Here is a 16,308-nt window from a genome sequence, read left to right on the forward strand (position 1 = left end):
GGTTTGTTACAGGAGTGGATGGGTGAGATTCTGTGACCGGTGTTGTGCAGGAGGTCAGACTAGATGATCATCATGGTCCCTTCTGGCCTTAAAGTCTATGAGCACTTTTTGAGGATGGGTGTTCTGGATTTTCAGTCCCAGACACTCCAGGGTCTAAAGGATACATTGACCTTTTTAGAAGCAACTTCAAGTGAAATTCTCTAGCCTTTTGGGTTCCCTTTGAGGACACTTTACGGAAGTGCCCCTCACTAAAACAAAAACTGGCCAAACTTCTGAAGGCTGTACATTCAACTTGTGGCATTTTTTTGTCTGTATATAATGTGATAAACCTTGAATGGCCAAATCCAGTCAATTCCAACATTTTAGGGAATATACTAGTCTAGGCATCAATGGCAGGAATCCTGATGATTGGGGTGGGGGAGGAGAAGAGTCAGAAAACCAGGAGAAAAATGGGGGACACCTGAAGTGCCTGCTGTCTATTTAGCATAGCCATAGCTTCAAGCACCTCTGCAATTGTCTATAGATCGAACTGATGGCACCCATTAATGCCTTCCAGCATAACAATACTCCATCTCATTTTTGCTCATCCTCCCAATAATTAAGTTTGTGAAGGTGTCACTATACTAATCTCCCACATAAAAAACTGTGGGGAGGGCACAGGGAGAAAATGCTGGTCCCTGTTATATGGGGAATAGGTACACAAAATCCTTTGCAGGAGGGCAACTGGAGGGTGGCACACAGAACATTTGTGGGGTGGAATGGAGGAATGCAAGGAGCCCCTGGTATATAATAAACTCAGCCTACAGAAGCTACAAAGTGTGCAGCCCCCTCACAAGCATCTGGTATGTCCATCATTAAGAGGCATTGCTGCCTTATATGAAGGGCAATTTTTGAAGCCTAGAGATTTAAGTCTCACAAGCAAAGAGAAAAAGTTTCTTCTTAAAAACAAAGTAAACACTTGAAATATCTAAAGCTAGCAGTTAGTTAACCATTCATGTTAGGTATCTAGGTTTAGAACTATTTACAATACAATGAAGAGACCACACAGAGAGAAAAAAATCTCAAAACACTGCAAGTTCTGACTCATAGCCACGAGCAGTGAGAAGGAACTGAGGGGCAGTTGGGGTGGTCCAGCTTTTTATGCCATCAGGGAGGAGGGACAAAGACACTCAGGCCACAGGTGTGGCCTAAAGAATCCAGACTGCATTGGGCACATGCCCACCAACAGTGGAGCACAAATAGAAAAGCACTTGAAGCAGCATCTAAATATTATCTGACCATAAGACACAAGTTCAACTTCAGTAAAGTAACACTGAGGAGGGACAAAAATAATCACTATGGGGCCATGACAGTTGATTACTCAAGAAGAGTATTTAAAAGGGTAAGGGAAAAAGTAAAACTGTTGTGGTCAGAAGATAAAGGGAAAAAAAAATCTTACATGGCTAATGCTGAAGGAAAATAATTTCATTCAAGTTTGGAGAATTTGTATAGCAATTCCTACTAGTGAAATAATTTCAATGAAGCAGTTCATTTGAGTTGCACCTTACATAATGCAGCCACAAGTTAGCTATAGCCCAATTATAATCTATATACTCAATCTATGAGAGAGCCTTTTGCAAATAAATTGGTGTTCATTGTTTATTTGAAAGAGAAACAGACAAATGGAGATATGGAGCATGATTTGCTTTCACTGATTGGTTATGAATAGAACGTGCTGCTGCCTGCTGACAAATCTGTGTTAACTACCACAGCCTAGTTTTACTTGGAACAAAACAGTGTTGTACAGTTTGACAATTTGCACAAAGTTTCAAGGGACAGAAAGTGCACCAAGTCCTGAAGTAAGCAAGCCAGCAAATCATTGATGTAGTTTCTTTTTTAGTTTTATTAGAAATGTATTTACAAGACTTTAAACATTTTACATTGATTGCCCAAGTATCTTGGTTTCATAAACAAATTTATAAACTAATTCTAAGTTTTGCAATATATTAGAACAACCCTTTAAATAAAAATCAAACAATTACAAAATTGATATCAGAACCAGTTAACACTCAGACTAGAGCACTTAACTAAATTTATTGCGTTTAGCTTATATTTTAAACTTGTTCTTCATCTCAAACAAGGTTGAAGGGCTATTCACAATATTTTTTTAAGTTCCACAGTAACTGCATTTTTTCCCCCCCCAAGATGTTCTATGCGAAGTTTTTTTTTTTTTTAAAGTCTCCAGTAAAGAAAGTTAATAAATTCTGGCCAGCCCAAGGCTAGAATGCAGAACCTGCTACATTTAAATCCTACTGCTCAATGCCTAGCAGCACAGGTCAAGGGAAGGCTGTAAAAATAAAACAAAATGATGAACAATTCAATCATCATTTCTCCAAGAAAGTTCAGGGTTAGCTTGTTACTTTAGTTTTAGGAAATTGAATAGATGTCAGTTCAGCAGATAATTTTGGATGACTCTCAGATACTGGCAAAAAGGGCTACCCAAGTTATACCATGATACTAGTCATGCCTGCTGAAATCCAAACAGCACTAGTCAGCTTCAGGAGAATCTATTTAACTAAGTAGAAGTTACCCAGAGCATGGGCAGGGAGACAGGGAAAAAAAAATTATATATATATATATATATATATATATATATATATATATATATATATACACACACACACACACACCCCAAATATAAAGGTAGCATGGATGTCAGCAGAAGGGAATATTTTAATTTTACATACATCATCCCACAAGTCAGTGTTTTATTCCATTAGAAAGACTGATGAAGTTTTTGTGCTATTCACTGGAAGGCTTTTGCAGCACTCCAACAGATTCTGAAGATTCTGAAAGCAAGCTTTCCATGAAGTGTTCCCAGTAATAAGCTACATATGTGAAGTTTCTTTCAGCTGTTATGACGTGATGCAAAACTTGATTCAACTACAGACAGTCTTGCCTCCAGTGCTTTCAGTATGGTTTCTGCCTGTTAAATAAATTGGAAAAATAGTTTCCCAGAAATATGAATTTACAAGAGAAAACAAACCACCACAATGATAGCTACATAACTAGTATTGACCACAAGAGATTTCTGTTTTCAATCTTTACTCACAATCCTCACTAAAAGTAAGAGTATACATAATGTTTGGAGCTTCGGTTAATTCTGACAACCTACTGTAGCGATGTAGCCACTGCAACTATCCTAGAGTTATCTGACACTTGGCTGAAAGTTTCACGGTGTTCATCTTTTGTAATACAAGTTTAGCTTCTCTCAGAGGTTTCATTCATGTGTTCTCTTAAGTATTGTCCTGGCTGCAAGATTATGGAATGATAGGAGCCCAGACCACAGGCTCAAAAGAAGGCATTTCCATAGTTAAAAATAATTTGTATCTCTGTTGTATAACACTGGAAATATATTTAAAGTTTGCTTAAATATGACAAATTATTTTACTTTATGGCTTCAAACCAAGCTGGTCAGAAATTCAAAAATGCATCAGTGACAAGTTTTTTGTTTGTAAAAATTGCATCTAGAGAGAAATTCTGAACTACATACACACAATAGGCTATAGTTAACTATATAAAAATGAAACATAACAATATGCATAAAAATTAAGATGAGTTTGGCTGAACTCATAGGTGATTAAGTGGGATTATTCTTGATTTGGCTGTAAGTCTTCCTAAATTGTAGTTAACTCTGAATTACTTAAAACAAAATCTTACCCTTTCTATTGCCTCTTCTAAGCCAGCTCGACTTTCAAGAGTTAAAGGTTCATCATCAGTTACAGCTTGTTTTTCTGAGGATCCTAGGATGTAACTAATATGGTACAGTTACAGTTCACATGATTGTCAGTAAATGCAAAACAAGGAAACCAACTTAAAGAACAATTTAGCAATAAAAGTAGCTCTCTAGGACAGTGACAGAGTGAAGTACTGCAGTGATCAAAAAAGCTTATGCTATTAATCCATGTGAGCAAAATATTGATTTTTTTAAAATAAAAACAGAATTAAGTCATACTGGTTTATTTTAACTTAAATGTATTTAAAAATTTTAATTATGACAACTTATGTTAAGGCCTCAACTTACTATTATCTATTAATCTAAATCAAAGTAATAGTAAACAGTACATGGTTGCTGTGAAGTTTTAAAGAATGTCAAACCATTGAACTAGTGGAAGTCACTGGATAAGTATATTGGAACAGCCTGCTGAAGTGCTAAACCACCTTTAACAGCAGTAGCCTCTTCTGCAGGTGCAGAGAACATTTTCTTCATTTCAGTTTATCAATCTAATTCAGTTCAATGACTGACTCACTCAAAGTTAAGTAACTAGTTGGGAGTTGAAAAAACAAGGACACTGTTTTCCTCTTCCAATCTATGAATAAAAACTAGGTATGAGAGAATGGTTACTAAACCTTTCTGTAACTGTTGTTCTTCAAGATGTGCCGTACATGTCCATTCTCATGTAGGTGCGTGCGCGCCCTGAGCACAGTTGCTGGAAATTTCTCCCCTAGTGGTATCCATCAGGTCAGCTCTAATTCCCTTTGGTGCTGCGTGCATACAGCACTGGTATAAAGGGCACTGCCTACCCCGTTCCCTTTCAGTTTCTTCTTGGCGACCGCCTCCAAAGAGGGGACAGAGGGTGGGTCTTGGAATGGACATGAGCAACATCTTGAAAAACAAGTTACGGAAAGTAACAGTTTTTTCTTCTTTGCGTGCTTGCACATGTCCATAGGTACCTCAAGCAGTTGTATAGAAGGTGGATTTGGCGTTTAAGGACAGGCTGACTGCAAAACTGCCTGGCCAAAGCCAGCATCCTCTCTAGCCTGTTGAATCATGGCACAGTGCGTCATTACTGCGTGACTGGACGACCAGGTCACTGCCCTGCAGATGACCTGAATCAGAACTTGCACTAGGAAAGCCGTGGAGGCAGCTTAGGATCTTGTAGAGTGAGCTGTAAGGATAGCCAGGGGTGTGATGTCTGTGAGCTTGTAAAACTCCTGGATACACAAGGTGATCCACGAAGAGAGTCTCTGTGCAGGGATGGGGAGAGCTTTCATTCTTTCTGCTATCATTATGAATAGTTGAGAAGACCTGCAAAACAGCTTGGTCCTTTACACATAGAAATCTAAGACCCTCCGAACATCCAGTAAGTAGAGATGCTGTTCTTCTCTATTTGAATGCGGTTTAGGATAGAATACTGGTAAAAAGTTTGTCTCAGTTCCACTGTAGTCAAGCAATTTTAGGAAGGAACAACTGGTGTGGCCACAGCTGTACCTTGTCCTTAACAAAGGCTGTATATGGGGACTCCAATATAAGGGCCTGGATCTCAGAGACTCTTCTGGCCAAAGTGATTGTCACCAGGAAGGCCACTTTCCAAGAAGTGTGTAACAATGAGCATGATGCTAGTGGTTCAAACAGGGGCTCAGTGAGCTTGATAGGACGAGGGTCAAGTCCCAGGCAGGATGGGATCTCTGGAGCAGCCCTTGATTAACCAGTCGTATAGATACGGAAAGACATGGACCTTTTTTTCCTGAGAAAAGCTGCTACCACTGCCATACATTTGGTGAAGACTCATGGGGCAGCCAACAGGCGAAACAGGAGCACCGAGAACTGGTAACAGGCTTGATTCACTATAAACCTTAGGAAGCATTCGTGGCAGTGGAAGATTGAGATGTGGAAATTAGTTTCCTTTAGATCGAGGATGGCATACCAGTCTCCTGGATCCAGCAAGGGGATGATTGAGGCCAAAGAGACCATGCAGAACATTACATTCTTGAGGTACCGGTCTAAAATGTGTCTGAGCCCACCCGTGGCTTTGGGATTAGGAAGTAAAGGGAGTAAGACCCCTTCCCTCTCATGTTAGCCAGAACCTCTTCTAGGGCTCCCATGCAAAGGCGGGATTGGACTTCCTGTTGCAACAGATGCTCATGAGAAGAGTCCCTGAAGGGGGACAGAGGGAAGGGGAAGAAAGAAATTGGATGGTGTAACCCAGTTCTATTGTGTTAAGGACCTAGCAGTCCAACGTGAGCTGAGTGCAGGCATCCAAGAAGTAGGAAAGGTGGTTGGAAAATAGGTGAGGTAGCTGGATCCGATGCAGGGGGGGATAGTGCCAACCTGGAGCATCTCATCAAAACAGATACCAAGTGCGTGGGTCCGGGTTGAGTGAGGCTTGCTGACAAGGTCAGGGGAGGAGGTCTGTGTCTAAACACCCTATATTTCCTCCTATGTTGGTCCTGCCGAGGAGGCTGACAGAAGTAGCAGGCTATCTGTTGTGGCCTGTACTGCTTTCTTGACCCTGCTGGCACAAAGTCCTGGGGACTTCAAGGTTGCTTTGAGTCCTTGAGGCCATGCAGCCAGTGATCCATTTGCTCCAAAAGAGTGATGTTCCTTCAGATGGGAGGCCTTGAATCATTTCTTGCACTTTTTTAGTTAGCCATGAGGACTTCAACCACGAACTCCTTGCATTGTCACCATAGTAGCCATTGATCTGGCTGCAGAATCAGCAGCATGCAGGAAGGCACGAGCCACAGTTTTCCCTTCCTTAACAAGGGAGGAAAACTCCTACATGGAGTCCTGTGGGAGAAGGTCCTTGAATTAGTCATGGACTCCCACATATTAAAATCCTAACGACCCAGCAAGGCTTGCTGGTTCGCTATGCAAAGTTGAAGACCCCCTGTGGAATATGCCTTCCATTCGAAGAGGCCCAGTTTCTTTGGTTCCTTTGCCTTAGGCATAGGAGCAGTCTTTCCCTGGTGGTCCTTCTCATTGGCAGCTGCAACAACCAGGAATCCCAGTGGAGGGTGAGGAAAAAAAAGTGTGTGTGTGTGGGGGGGGGGGGGGGGGAGGAGGAAAAATCAGACCCCTTGTCCGGTGTAAAATACTTGTGCTCTGCGCGTTTTGCTGTCAGAGGGAGAGAGGCAGAGGTTTGCCACAGTGCCTTGATTGGTTTCATAGTGGCATCATGCAGAGGTAGGGCCACTCTAGAGGGTCCCACAGGTGATAAGATGTCCAGGAGTCTATGTGCAATCTCCTCAAGTTGGAGGCTACCCGCTTTCACAAGGTGTACGAGGATTTGTTGTTGTCTTGCAGATGGGAGGCCCCTGGTGTCATTAATGCCTTGTCTGGAGAGGACATTAGGACAGACTGCAGAGCCTCTGTAGGTTCCTTGGTTTCTGCCAAGGCCCAGTGGGCTTCCTCCCAAGGCACAGTACTGCAGAAGACGGGGCCATGGTATACTACGAACAGCCCAGAGAGCCGCAACGTCAACTATGTCAAGGATGGAATAGGGCCTGACCTTCAAGTCTGACAAAGACTCCGATCTGTGGTGCAGAGATCAGAGCAGTATCATGCTGCTTGGAGCCAGAGACAGTCTAGGAGACAATCTTGTGGCTGATAACAGGGGCTTCCCCCTAGACAGTGGTCACAGCCCCAGGTGAGGCTCAGGGGGTGGCTCCCTGCCTCTCTGTGGCACTGGTGGTGAAGAATTTTGATCCTCTGGGGATCCCAGTAATGGTAGAGTGAGAAGGTCCCTGGCTGCTGTGAACGCCTCAGGAGTTGACGGCACCACAAACTGGCTAGTGTATTGTCTACTCTGACACTGCTCCTTTGTAGGTGTCAGAGAAGCTTGCTGTGGCATTGGACTTGCCGACACCTGATACTGTGGTGCCAAGGGAGACGAGCAGTCCGGCCTGGATCTTGCTCTCCCCCTGGTCTCTCAGATTTTGGCACCGGAGACCTGTTTTTCTCTTGGTGCTTGCGGTGCTTCTTCTTAGGCACGGAGGAGGGCAATCGGTGCCAAGAGTCCCAAGTCGATGGAGAAATGCTCCACACTGAAGCTGAGGTGCTTGATGCAGAGTCCAAGCACAGCTTCAAAGCCAGGCTTTAAGGCTGCATCCATGAGGAGGACCTTCAGTTGGGCCACTCACTCCTTTTTGGTCTGCAGCCTGAGGTCTCTGCAGATTTGGCAGCAGTCTTTTCTATGAGCTTCCTGCAGGCACTGCTCAAGTGGAGGTCGCTCAAGGACATAATTTACAGCAGGCAGCGCAGGGCTTGAAACCCAGGATGCCCGAACACTAGCAAGGCGGACAATCCTGCAAGTCAAGTGTGGAGGCGTCCGAGCTATCTAAAAGTACTAAACAACTATTTACCCCAAAACAAGCATGAAAAACCAGTAGGAGAAAATTGCCTAAGAGCAATGAAGGATTCCAGCCAACTATTACAGGCAGTAAGAAGAAACTGAAAGGAAATGGGGTCGGTAGGGCCCTTTATATCAGCATCATGTGCGCGCAGCACTAGAGGGCTCTAGAGCCAACTCAATGGATACCGCTGGGGGAAAATTTCCAGCAACAGTGCTTGGGGAACACACACACCTATGTGGGAATGGACATGTGCAAGCACTCGAAGAACTATTAGTTCTAAACTCATGAAGAACATGGTGACCAGAACCAATCAGTTCAATTCACTAACTAAAGCTAATACTTCCTTTGTTTATTAGGTGAGTTGTAGATGCAAAACTCTTAATAAAAATGTCTTCTGTATCCAGCACATTTAAGGTAGCTTTATTTAACTAAAAGAATTCAAAAAGCTTTGTTAATTTTTTACTTGTGATTTAAGCACTATTTCTGTGGAAATTCAAATTCAGTTAAGATGCACAATCTCAATAAACTTATATTAAGCTATATAACTGGTTAAACATATAGATAGCATATGCTCCTGGTTAGCAAAAAGCACGAAAATTAGCTGCAAATCAACATGTTTTAATGGTTAGCAACCAATGAGAATGAACCTTGCCTTAGAAAAAGAATTAAAAATACAAATGCAAAACAAGATTGAGAGAGATTTAAATCCGTCCACACTGTTAAACAACAACTTAGTCCAGGATTTAGATACCGAAGAATGTTTTAAATCATCTATTTAGCATAATGAAAAACGCATTTCAAATATTGTAGCTATGTCGGCACCTGAACTTCCAGCTTTAAGCACAAGGCCAATGCATCAGCATACCCACATTTCACCACCACATTGTCATCCTGCTAACTTTGTCCTTGAGGTTAGATGGAACAAGTTTTACTTAAGATAGATCCGAGTCCATTTGCACTTAGTGACCAGTCACTGTGGTATCTATGTGCAGTTGTCTTTGGAATGAGACTGGAAGTAGAGGCACCTTCTCGCTATGTTGGGTACCTAGTGTAATTTTATACACTTGTAAGTTGTATTATATAAAAAAGAACACCCAGGGTATGTAAATGTCAGGTCTTAGGCAATATTATACTGTACCTGGAATGTTTTCACAACTTAAGTGCTGTGGTATAGGAGACATTAACAGAGAACACTGCTCTTGAACAAAAGGAATTTAGAGAGGTAATCCATAACCTTCTCCAAATACCCACCCCCATCCTCTCCCTAACACAAGTTTTGCACAATTATCTGATCACTAAAAGTGTTAGCAATGATCCCAAACTATTTGGCACTCAATCTAAAAGGCAAAAACCAATTAGCATATTTATCTGACAGCTTAGACCATTATGTCTCATCCTTACCTTTCAATAGAGTCAACACTGAAGCAAAATAAGTCTCGCTTATAGTCAAGATGTTTTGGGGTGCATCTGTAGATGTTCCCAAGGGTCATTGAACAGCCAGAGCAGAATAAAGTTTCAATCATGCTGTAAGCAAATATGTAACCACTTCTTTAGACAACATTTAAATTGAGTCTAACTTATTCACTCCTAGTCTTAGAATAGATTCATGTTTGTTTCATTTGTATTCCAAATATACAACCTTTGAACCCTATCCAGGATCTTACCAGGGAACATTCCTGATCTATATAGCAGCGTACATTAGACTATCCCCGGCAAAACTGACTTCCCAACTGGTATTTTGGTTTAGGTTAGTCCTAACTCCCTGTCTCCCGTCCAAGCAGCATTTTGTCATATTAGGCAAGATCCTTTGCACTTGCCCTATGTGGGTCTTTATAGGAGAGTTTGCCTATTGGTCAACTGAGATGCGTGGGGCCTTTTTGATGATAAGCTAACTCAACAAAATTTCTTCCATTTTTGTTCCCTGGTTACGATTTGGGCAGCGGACATTTTGAAGTCACCGAGCCAAACCCTTCGGACTGGGAGAGTCTCTTCAGCAGCAAGGCCAATAGCCGCACCGACGCGGCACCTTTCCCAGCGGCTCCAAAACCAGCCCGCAGCGGCCCCGGGGAGGCGAGGGGGGTTCAGGCTGAGCCGGCCCGAGGGATCAGACAGTGGCTGAGGCGGGGCCGTGCGGGGGATGCGCTGGGCAGATCCCAGCCGTGACTCGGCGCTGCCGGACTCCCCTGGGCCCGGGGCGCCCCGCGGCCACTCACCATCCGCACTCGCCGGGCCGGCTGGAGAGTTTCTGCTCCTTCTCCACCGAGACGTTGGGGGAGGCGCCTGCAACAGACAGACGGGGACCAACCGTCACTAACGGTCACCGGCGGGGGGCGGGGCGCGGCCAGCGGCGGGGGAGGGTTGGAGCCGGGCACGCTCCGGGGCACTCACTGCGCAGCAGGACGCAGCCGGTCTCCTCGTCGTTGGCCACCCAGCCCAGCGTGTCCCCCACAGGCCGCTTGCAGCCGGCGCACAGGAACACCATGGGCAGCTCCTCCTGCTCCTCCGGGCCCCCCGCCGCCGCCCCGTGACTGCTCTCCGCCTCCAGCAGCGACAGCGACGCGTCCAGCCCCGCGCCCGCCATCCCCCGCCTTCAAACCGCCCGCCCGCGACCAGCACCGGAAGCGACACGCACGCGCGGGGCCCTAACGGGCAGAGCCCCGCCCTCCCCCGAAGGGAGGGGACAAAGAGGAGCCCCCGCCGGGCAGCCCCGCCCCCTTTTCCTGTCTCAGAAGGGCGGGGACGGAGAAGAGCCCCGCCCCTTCCCGGCTGTGGTGCGTGGTGTGGGGGCGGGGCTGCCTTGTCGCGTGTCTACTCTGCAGCTGCGGTACCCAGAGTAACGTCGCGCCCCCTGTAGCTGGGGGCGGCTGGGGCCAGGCTGGTAGCGGCCAGTCTCTGCAATGAAAGCAACCGGGAGTCCTTGTGGCCCCTTCTAAACTAAAACATGTATTGGGCATAAGCTTTCGTGGGCTAAAACCCACTTCATCAGATGCACGGAGTGGAAAATACAGTAGGCAGTGCAGTGAGAGGCACGGGGAGGCTGCAGGGGGTGCCTAGCAAGGACTGTCCTACCAAGGTTGCTGCTCCCAGCTGCTGATCACCTCGTGAATGTGCTTCCAGCCTGCTCAGGGTGCTGGCCGTGGCTCTCCCAAGTCCCACCCCATGTGGGCACAGTGCTGGAGTTCGGCCGGGGCAGGCACTACCTTTTCCACCCTCATGTCTGCCACTGGAGAGGATCTGCATCTGCTCTGTGTTGCTTGGCAATTGAAACCCCTAGTGCAGCAAGTGGAAAATTCTGTGGGTGTGGTAGCCGGCCTGCCTCCTTCTGGGCTGATTTCTGCAGGCCTGGGGTCTGAAGAGTTGCTACTGGGATGGAGCACGGGCCTCCTTCCTCATCAACCAGCCTAAGGAAACTATGCCCCACCGAACTAGGGGAGTTCTGCCTGCTTCAAGAGCCGAAGGGGGCCCTATCGCCCAGCTAAATACCAAGACCATGCTCCCCATCTGCCAAATTATCCAGGAAGACATTCCCGCATGTAATATATTGCTGCTAGCAGAGGCTGCAGCACGCCCCACATTCTGCTACTATCAACTGGAAGCTATGGGAGGCATCATGAAGAATCTCCATGTAGTGCTGGTGAAGGGAAAGTATTGCTGAAGGAGAGATACTGGGCTGGAATGACTGATGGATTTGGGAAGGAGCAGTGTGTGCGATTGTGATGAGGCTTTTTAGGAGGGATGATGTTTTAGCCAGGTAATTTGTCCCTTGTCAAATATTAACCTCACTGAACAGACAGCAGTAATCCTGTTACAGCAGCATCTTTCCCAATCCTGCCACCTTCAGATACAAGACTCTTAGCTCTCCCCGCTACATTTGCTTCTCAGCTGTGCTCAGCAGCAGCCTTCAGGGAGGAAGTCATTCTCCTGGGGTGGAAGGTAAATTTTATATGAAAAAGGTGCAGTAGGAAGAATTTAAGGGCTTCTCTACATTGGTAAGTTTTGTCGATGAAACTAATGTCGACACGAAAAAAATCGACAAAAGCAAAGTCGCCAAAGCGAGTCTACATTTGCTCCCTCTGTCGATAGGTCGTGTCCACATTCGGGGCACCATTGTCGACAGCACGAGTAATGCACTGTGGATATGTATCCCATAGTGCCTGGTGACACCATTTGTCGGTAGGTGTTGTGGGAAGGCAGAAACGGAGTGCGGCAGATCCTGGGACATGCAAAATGTCCCATCATGCACCACTTTGTGTCCCAGCCCTCCAATGGTTCCTGGCTTCCTTTCACGCCGTTCTGGCTTTCCTTTCATGCCGTTTTTCCAACTGTCAATCAGTAGTGCACGCCAGCATTTGCAGTGAGAGAGGATGGATCTCACACTTCTCTCCTATGTGCTGTTAACTGTCATGAGGACATCGCACATGGCAGCAGAGTTATTCGCAAAGTTACTGACAGAGGATGAATCGCAGGCAGCCAAGTGTGACAGCAGCAACTTATCAGTGCTTTTGGTATTCACAGAGCAGCTGCATATGGTAGACTGTCGCTTTTGGTCTAGGGAAACAAGTACTTATTGGTGAGATCGCGTTGTCATGCAGGTGTGGGATGATGACCAGTGGGTACAGAACTTTAGGATGCGTAAAGCAACCTTCATGGAGCTACCCTGTTTCCCCGAAAATAAGACATCCTCCGAAAATAAGGCCTACTTACAGTTTTGCCTCTCGTTGTAATATAAGGCATCCCCCCGATAATAAGACCTCCCCGATAATAAGGCATCCACCGATAATAAGGCATTTTTCATTTCTGAAAAATAAGACATCCCCTGAAAATAAGACCTAGCGCATCTTTGGGAGCAAAAATTAATATAAGACACTGTCTTATTTTCGGGGAAACAGGGTATGTGCTGAGCTGGCCCCCGACCTGTGGCGCAAGGACACCAGAATGAGAGCTGCCCCTTTGGTGGAGAAGCATGTTGCAATCGCTGTGTGGAAGCTGGCAAATCCAGACTGCTACTGGTCAGTTGCAAATCAATTTGGAGTGGGAAAGTCCACTGTTGGGGCTGTATTACTCCAAGTGTGCAGGGCAATAAATCACATCCTGCTGAGGAGGACCGTGACTCTGGGAAATGTGCATGAAATAGTGATGCCTTTGCAGAGATGGGTTTCCCTAACTGTGGTGGGGCAACTGATGGCACACACATTCCAATTTTAGCGCCAGATCATCTTGCCTCAAAATACATCAAAATACTTCTCCATGGTGTTGCAGGTGCTTGTGGATCAGTGGGGACATTTCACAGACATCAATGCAGGCTGGTCTGGAAAGGTGCATGGCGCATGCATCTTCAGGAACAGTGGCCTGTACAGAAAGCTGCAGGTGGGGACTTTCTTTCCAGACCACAAGATCACAGTGGGGGATGTGGAAATGCCCATAGTAATCCTGGGAGACCCGGCGTACCCCTTACAGCCCTGGCTCATGAAACCTTACACAAGGCACCTGGACAGCAGCAAGGAGCATTTTAACAACAGGCTGAGCAGGTGCCGCATGATAGTCAAATGTGCCTTTGGCCGTTTGAAAGCTCCCTGGAGGTATCTCAATGGCAGGCTAGACCTTACCAAGGATAATATTCCTGTGGTCATAGCCACGTGCCGCACTCTGCATAATCTGTGTGAATCTAAGGGTGAAATGTTTGCTCGGGTGTGGAGCACTGAGGCAGAGCGCTTGGCTGCACAGTTTGAACAGCCAGATGCTAGGGCTGTCAGAAGAGCCCAGAGGGCTGCTATTAACACCAGAGAGGCTTTGAGGAACCACTTGGACAATGAGGGGCACTAACACATGTCTGCTTTGGAGTTGCTTCCCTGGTGCATCCATGTACAATTTTGGGGCCCAAGATCCATGCAGCAAAATGCTTTAGAAGCCTGTTCCCGAGAGTCAATTGATTGCTATACGCTTTTGTAGAACACAGAATAAAAATGCTGTACCATTAAATACCTTAGCCTTTATTTATTGTTAAAAAGGGTAAAACCCTCATAACTGTGTGTAGCTCCAGCTATCATTGTCCAAGCTGTGAGAGGAGATGGGGGGATGGGGAAACTCAGGAATGCTGTGGAGTGAAAAGGAATGTGTGAGCATAGAGGGGGGTGAGGTTGGCAAAGAATTGTATATGTGCATGTGCTGCAGTGGAGGTCGACCATGGATCTGCTCAGTCTGCAGCCGTATCAAAGACTTGAGCATCTGTGTCTGATCTTCCATAACTTTTATCATTTGCTCTGTCGCTTGCCTAGCAAATGCTGCATTGGCTTCCCAGCACTCTTTGCATTACCTGGTCTGTCTCTCATCGCATTGCAGGACCTCCCTGAACATGTCTTCTTTGCAGCGTCTAGGCTTTTTCCTTATCTGCCGAAGCCAGTCGGCTGGGGTGCGTGGTGTGTTCCTCAAGGTCTCGGCTGCTGTGGGTAATGCACAGAAGAGGGATTGTTACATTCCAGCAAACGATTGAAACATTTCAGTAACAAGGGCCTTTTGCAACCTAGCAATCACTTTCTCACTGACTCTAGGCACACAGCTCTGCGAGCACCAGCACCCCAATCATGGTGAGTGTCGGGAGTGTGGGGAAGGCAGTTGTGCATACAGACAAAACGGTCACAGATTGCAGTGTAGCTTTGCAGGGAACTCATTTTAATGTTATCACACTTCTTCACAGGCGGCCAGCCTGCTTGCTGACATCTCACTACTGCAAGTGAGCAGGGAAACCCGGGCACAACTACTGCATGCTTGCGACTTTCACCCCGGTCTATGTCCTTGGCTACACTGGTGCTTTACAGCGCTGCAACTTTCTCGCTCAGGGGTGTGAAAAAACACACCCCTGAGTGCAACAAGTTACAGCACTGTAAAGTGCTAGAGTAAACAGTGCCCCAGCGTAAGCTAATCCCCTCGGGGAGGTGGAATACCTGCAGCGCTGGGAGAGCTCTCTCCCAGTGCTGGCGCTGTGACCACACTCGCACTTCAGAGTGCTGCTGCGGGAACGCTCCCGCAGCAGCGCTTTGGAGTTTCGAGTGTAGCCAAGCCCTATATGCAGCTCAGCTATGTGCCGCTTTGATCCCAACTCCAGTGATTGTTAAATTGCATGGTACAGTTTCCTACAATAGGAGAACCAGGACCGCCCAGAGGATTCAGGGGGCCTGGGGCAAAGTGGGGGAGCTGCAGTGCTTGTACTCACCCGGCGGCAGTCCGGGTCTTCGGCAGCATTTCGGTGGCGGGGGGCCCTTCAGTCGCTCCACGTCTTCGGCAACACTGAAGGACCACCCGCCAAAATGCTGCCAAAGACCCGGACCGCCGCCGGGCCAGGGCTCGCGGGGCCCCTGCGGGGCCCAGGGTTTAGGGCAAATTGCCCCACTTGCCCCTCCCCCTCCCGGCAGCCCTGGGGAGAATTTATAAGGCTGCAATCCCTCAGGCCTGGTCTACACTACGAGTTTAGGTCGACTTTAGCAGGGTTAAGTCGAATTAAGCCTGGACACGTCCACACGATGAAGCCCTTTCTTTCGACTTAAAGGGCCCTTTAAACCGGTTTCTTTACTCCACCTCCGACGAGGGGATTAGCGCTAAAATCGGCCTTTGCGGGTCGATTTTGGGGTAGTGTGGACGGAATTCTACGTTATTGGCCTCCGGGAGCTATCCCACAGTGCTTCATTGTGACCGCTCTGGACAGCACTCTCAACTCAGATGCACTGACCAGGTAGACAGGAAAAGCCCCGCGAACTTTTGAATTTCATTTCCTGTTTGCCCAGTGTGGAGAGCACAGGTGACCATGATGGAGTCCCAGGATCGCAAAAGAGCTCCAGCATGGACAGAACAGGAGGTATGGGATCTGCTCGCCATATGGGGAGATGAATCAGTGCTAGCTGAACTCCGTAGCAGTAAACAAAATGGCAAAATATTAGAAAAGGTCTCAAAGGCCATGAAGGACAGAGCCCATAACAGGGACGCACAGCAGTGCCGCGTGAAAATTAAGGAGCTAAGGCAAGCCTACCACAAAGCCAGAGAGGCAAACGGAAGGTCTGGGGTAGAGCTGCAAACGTACCGCTTCTACACGGAGCTGCATGCCATTCTAGGGGGTGCAGCCACCACTACCCCAACCATGTGCTTTGACTCTCAATGGAGAAACACGCAACAGGGAAGCGGGTTCGGGGTACGCGGAAGATG

The 16,308-nt window shown here is 46.8% G+C and overlaps 1 protein-coding gene across 1 annotated transcript; it reads right to left on the minus strand.

Moving 5' to 3' along the window:
* Positions 1–2,633: 2,633 nt before the first annotated feature.
* On the minus strand, positions 2,634–14,073 carry MIS18A (MIS18 kinetochore protein A). Its single transcript, XM_054048024.1, has 5 exons — positions 10,504–14,073; positions 10,329–10,395; positions 9,517–9,639; positions 3,700–3,793; positions 2,634–2,965 (listed from the first exon to the last, which is right to left on the minus strand). Exons 1-5 carry the CDS (start codon positions 10,694–10,696, stop codon positions 2,888–2,890), a joined length of 555 nt encoding a protein of 184 aa, XP_053903999.1. The 5' UTR covers positions 10,697–14,073; the 3' UTR covers positions 2,634–2,887.
* Between the last annotated feature and the right edge of the window lie 2,235 nt (positions 14,074–16,308).

The sequence above is a fragment of the Malaclemys terrapin genome, chromosome 1, assembly GCF_027887155.1.
Source record: "Malaclemys terrapin pileata isolate rMalTer1 chromosome 1, rMalTer1.hap1, whole genome shotgun sequence".
Taxonomy (NCBI): Eukaryota; Metazoa; Chordata; order Testudines; family Emydidae; genus Malaclemys; species Malaclemys terrapin.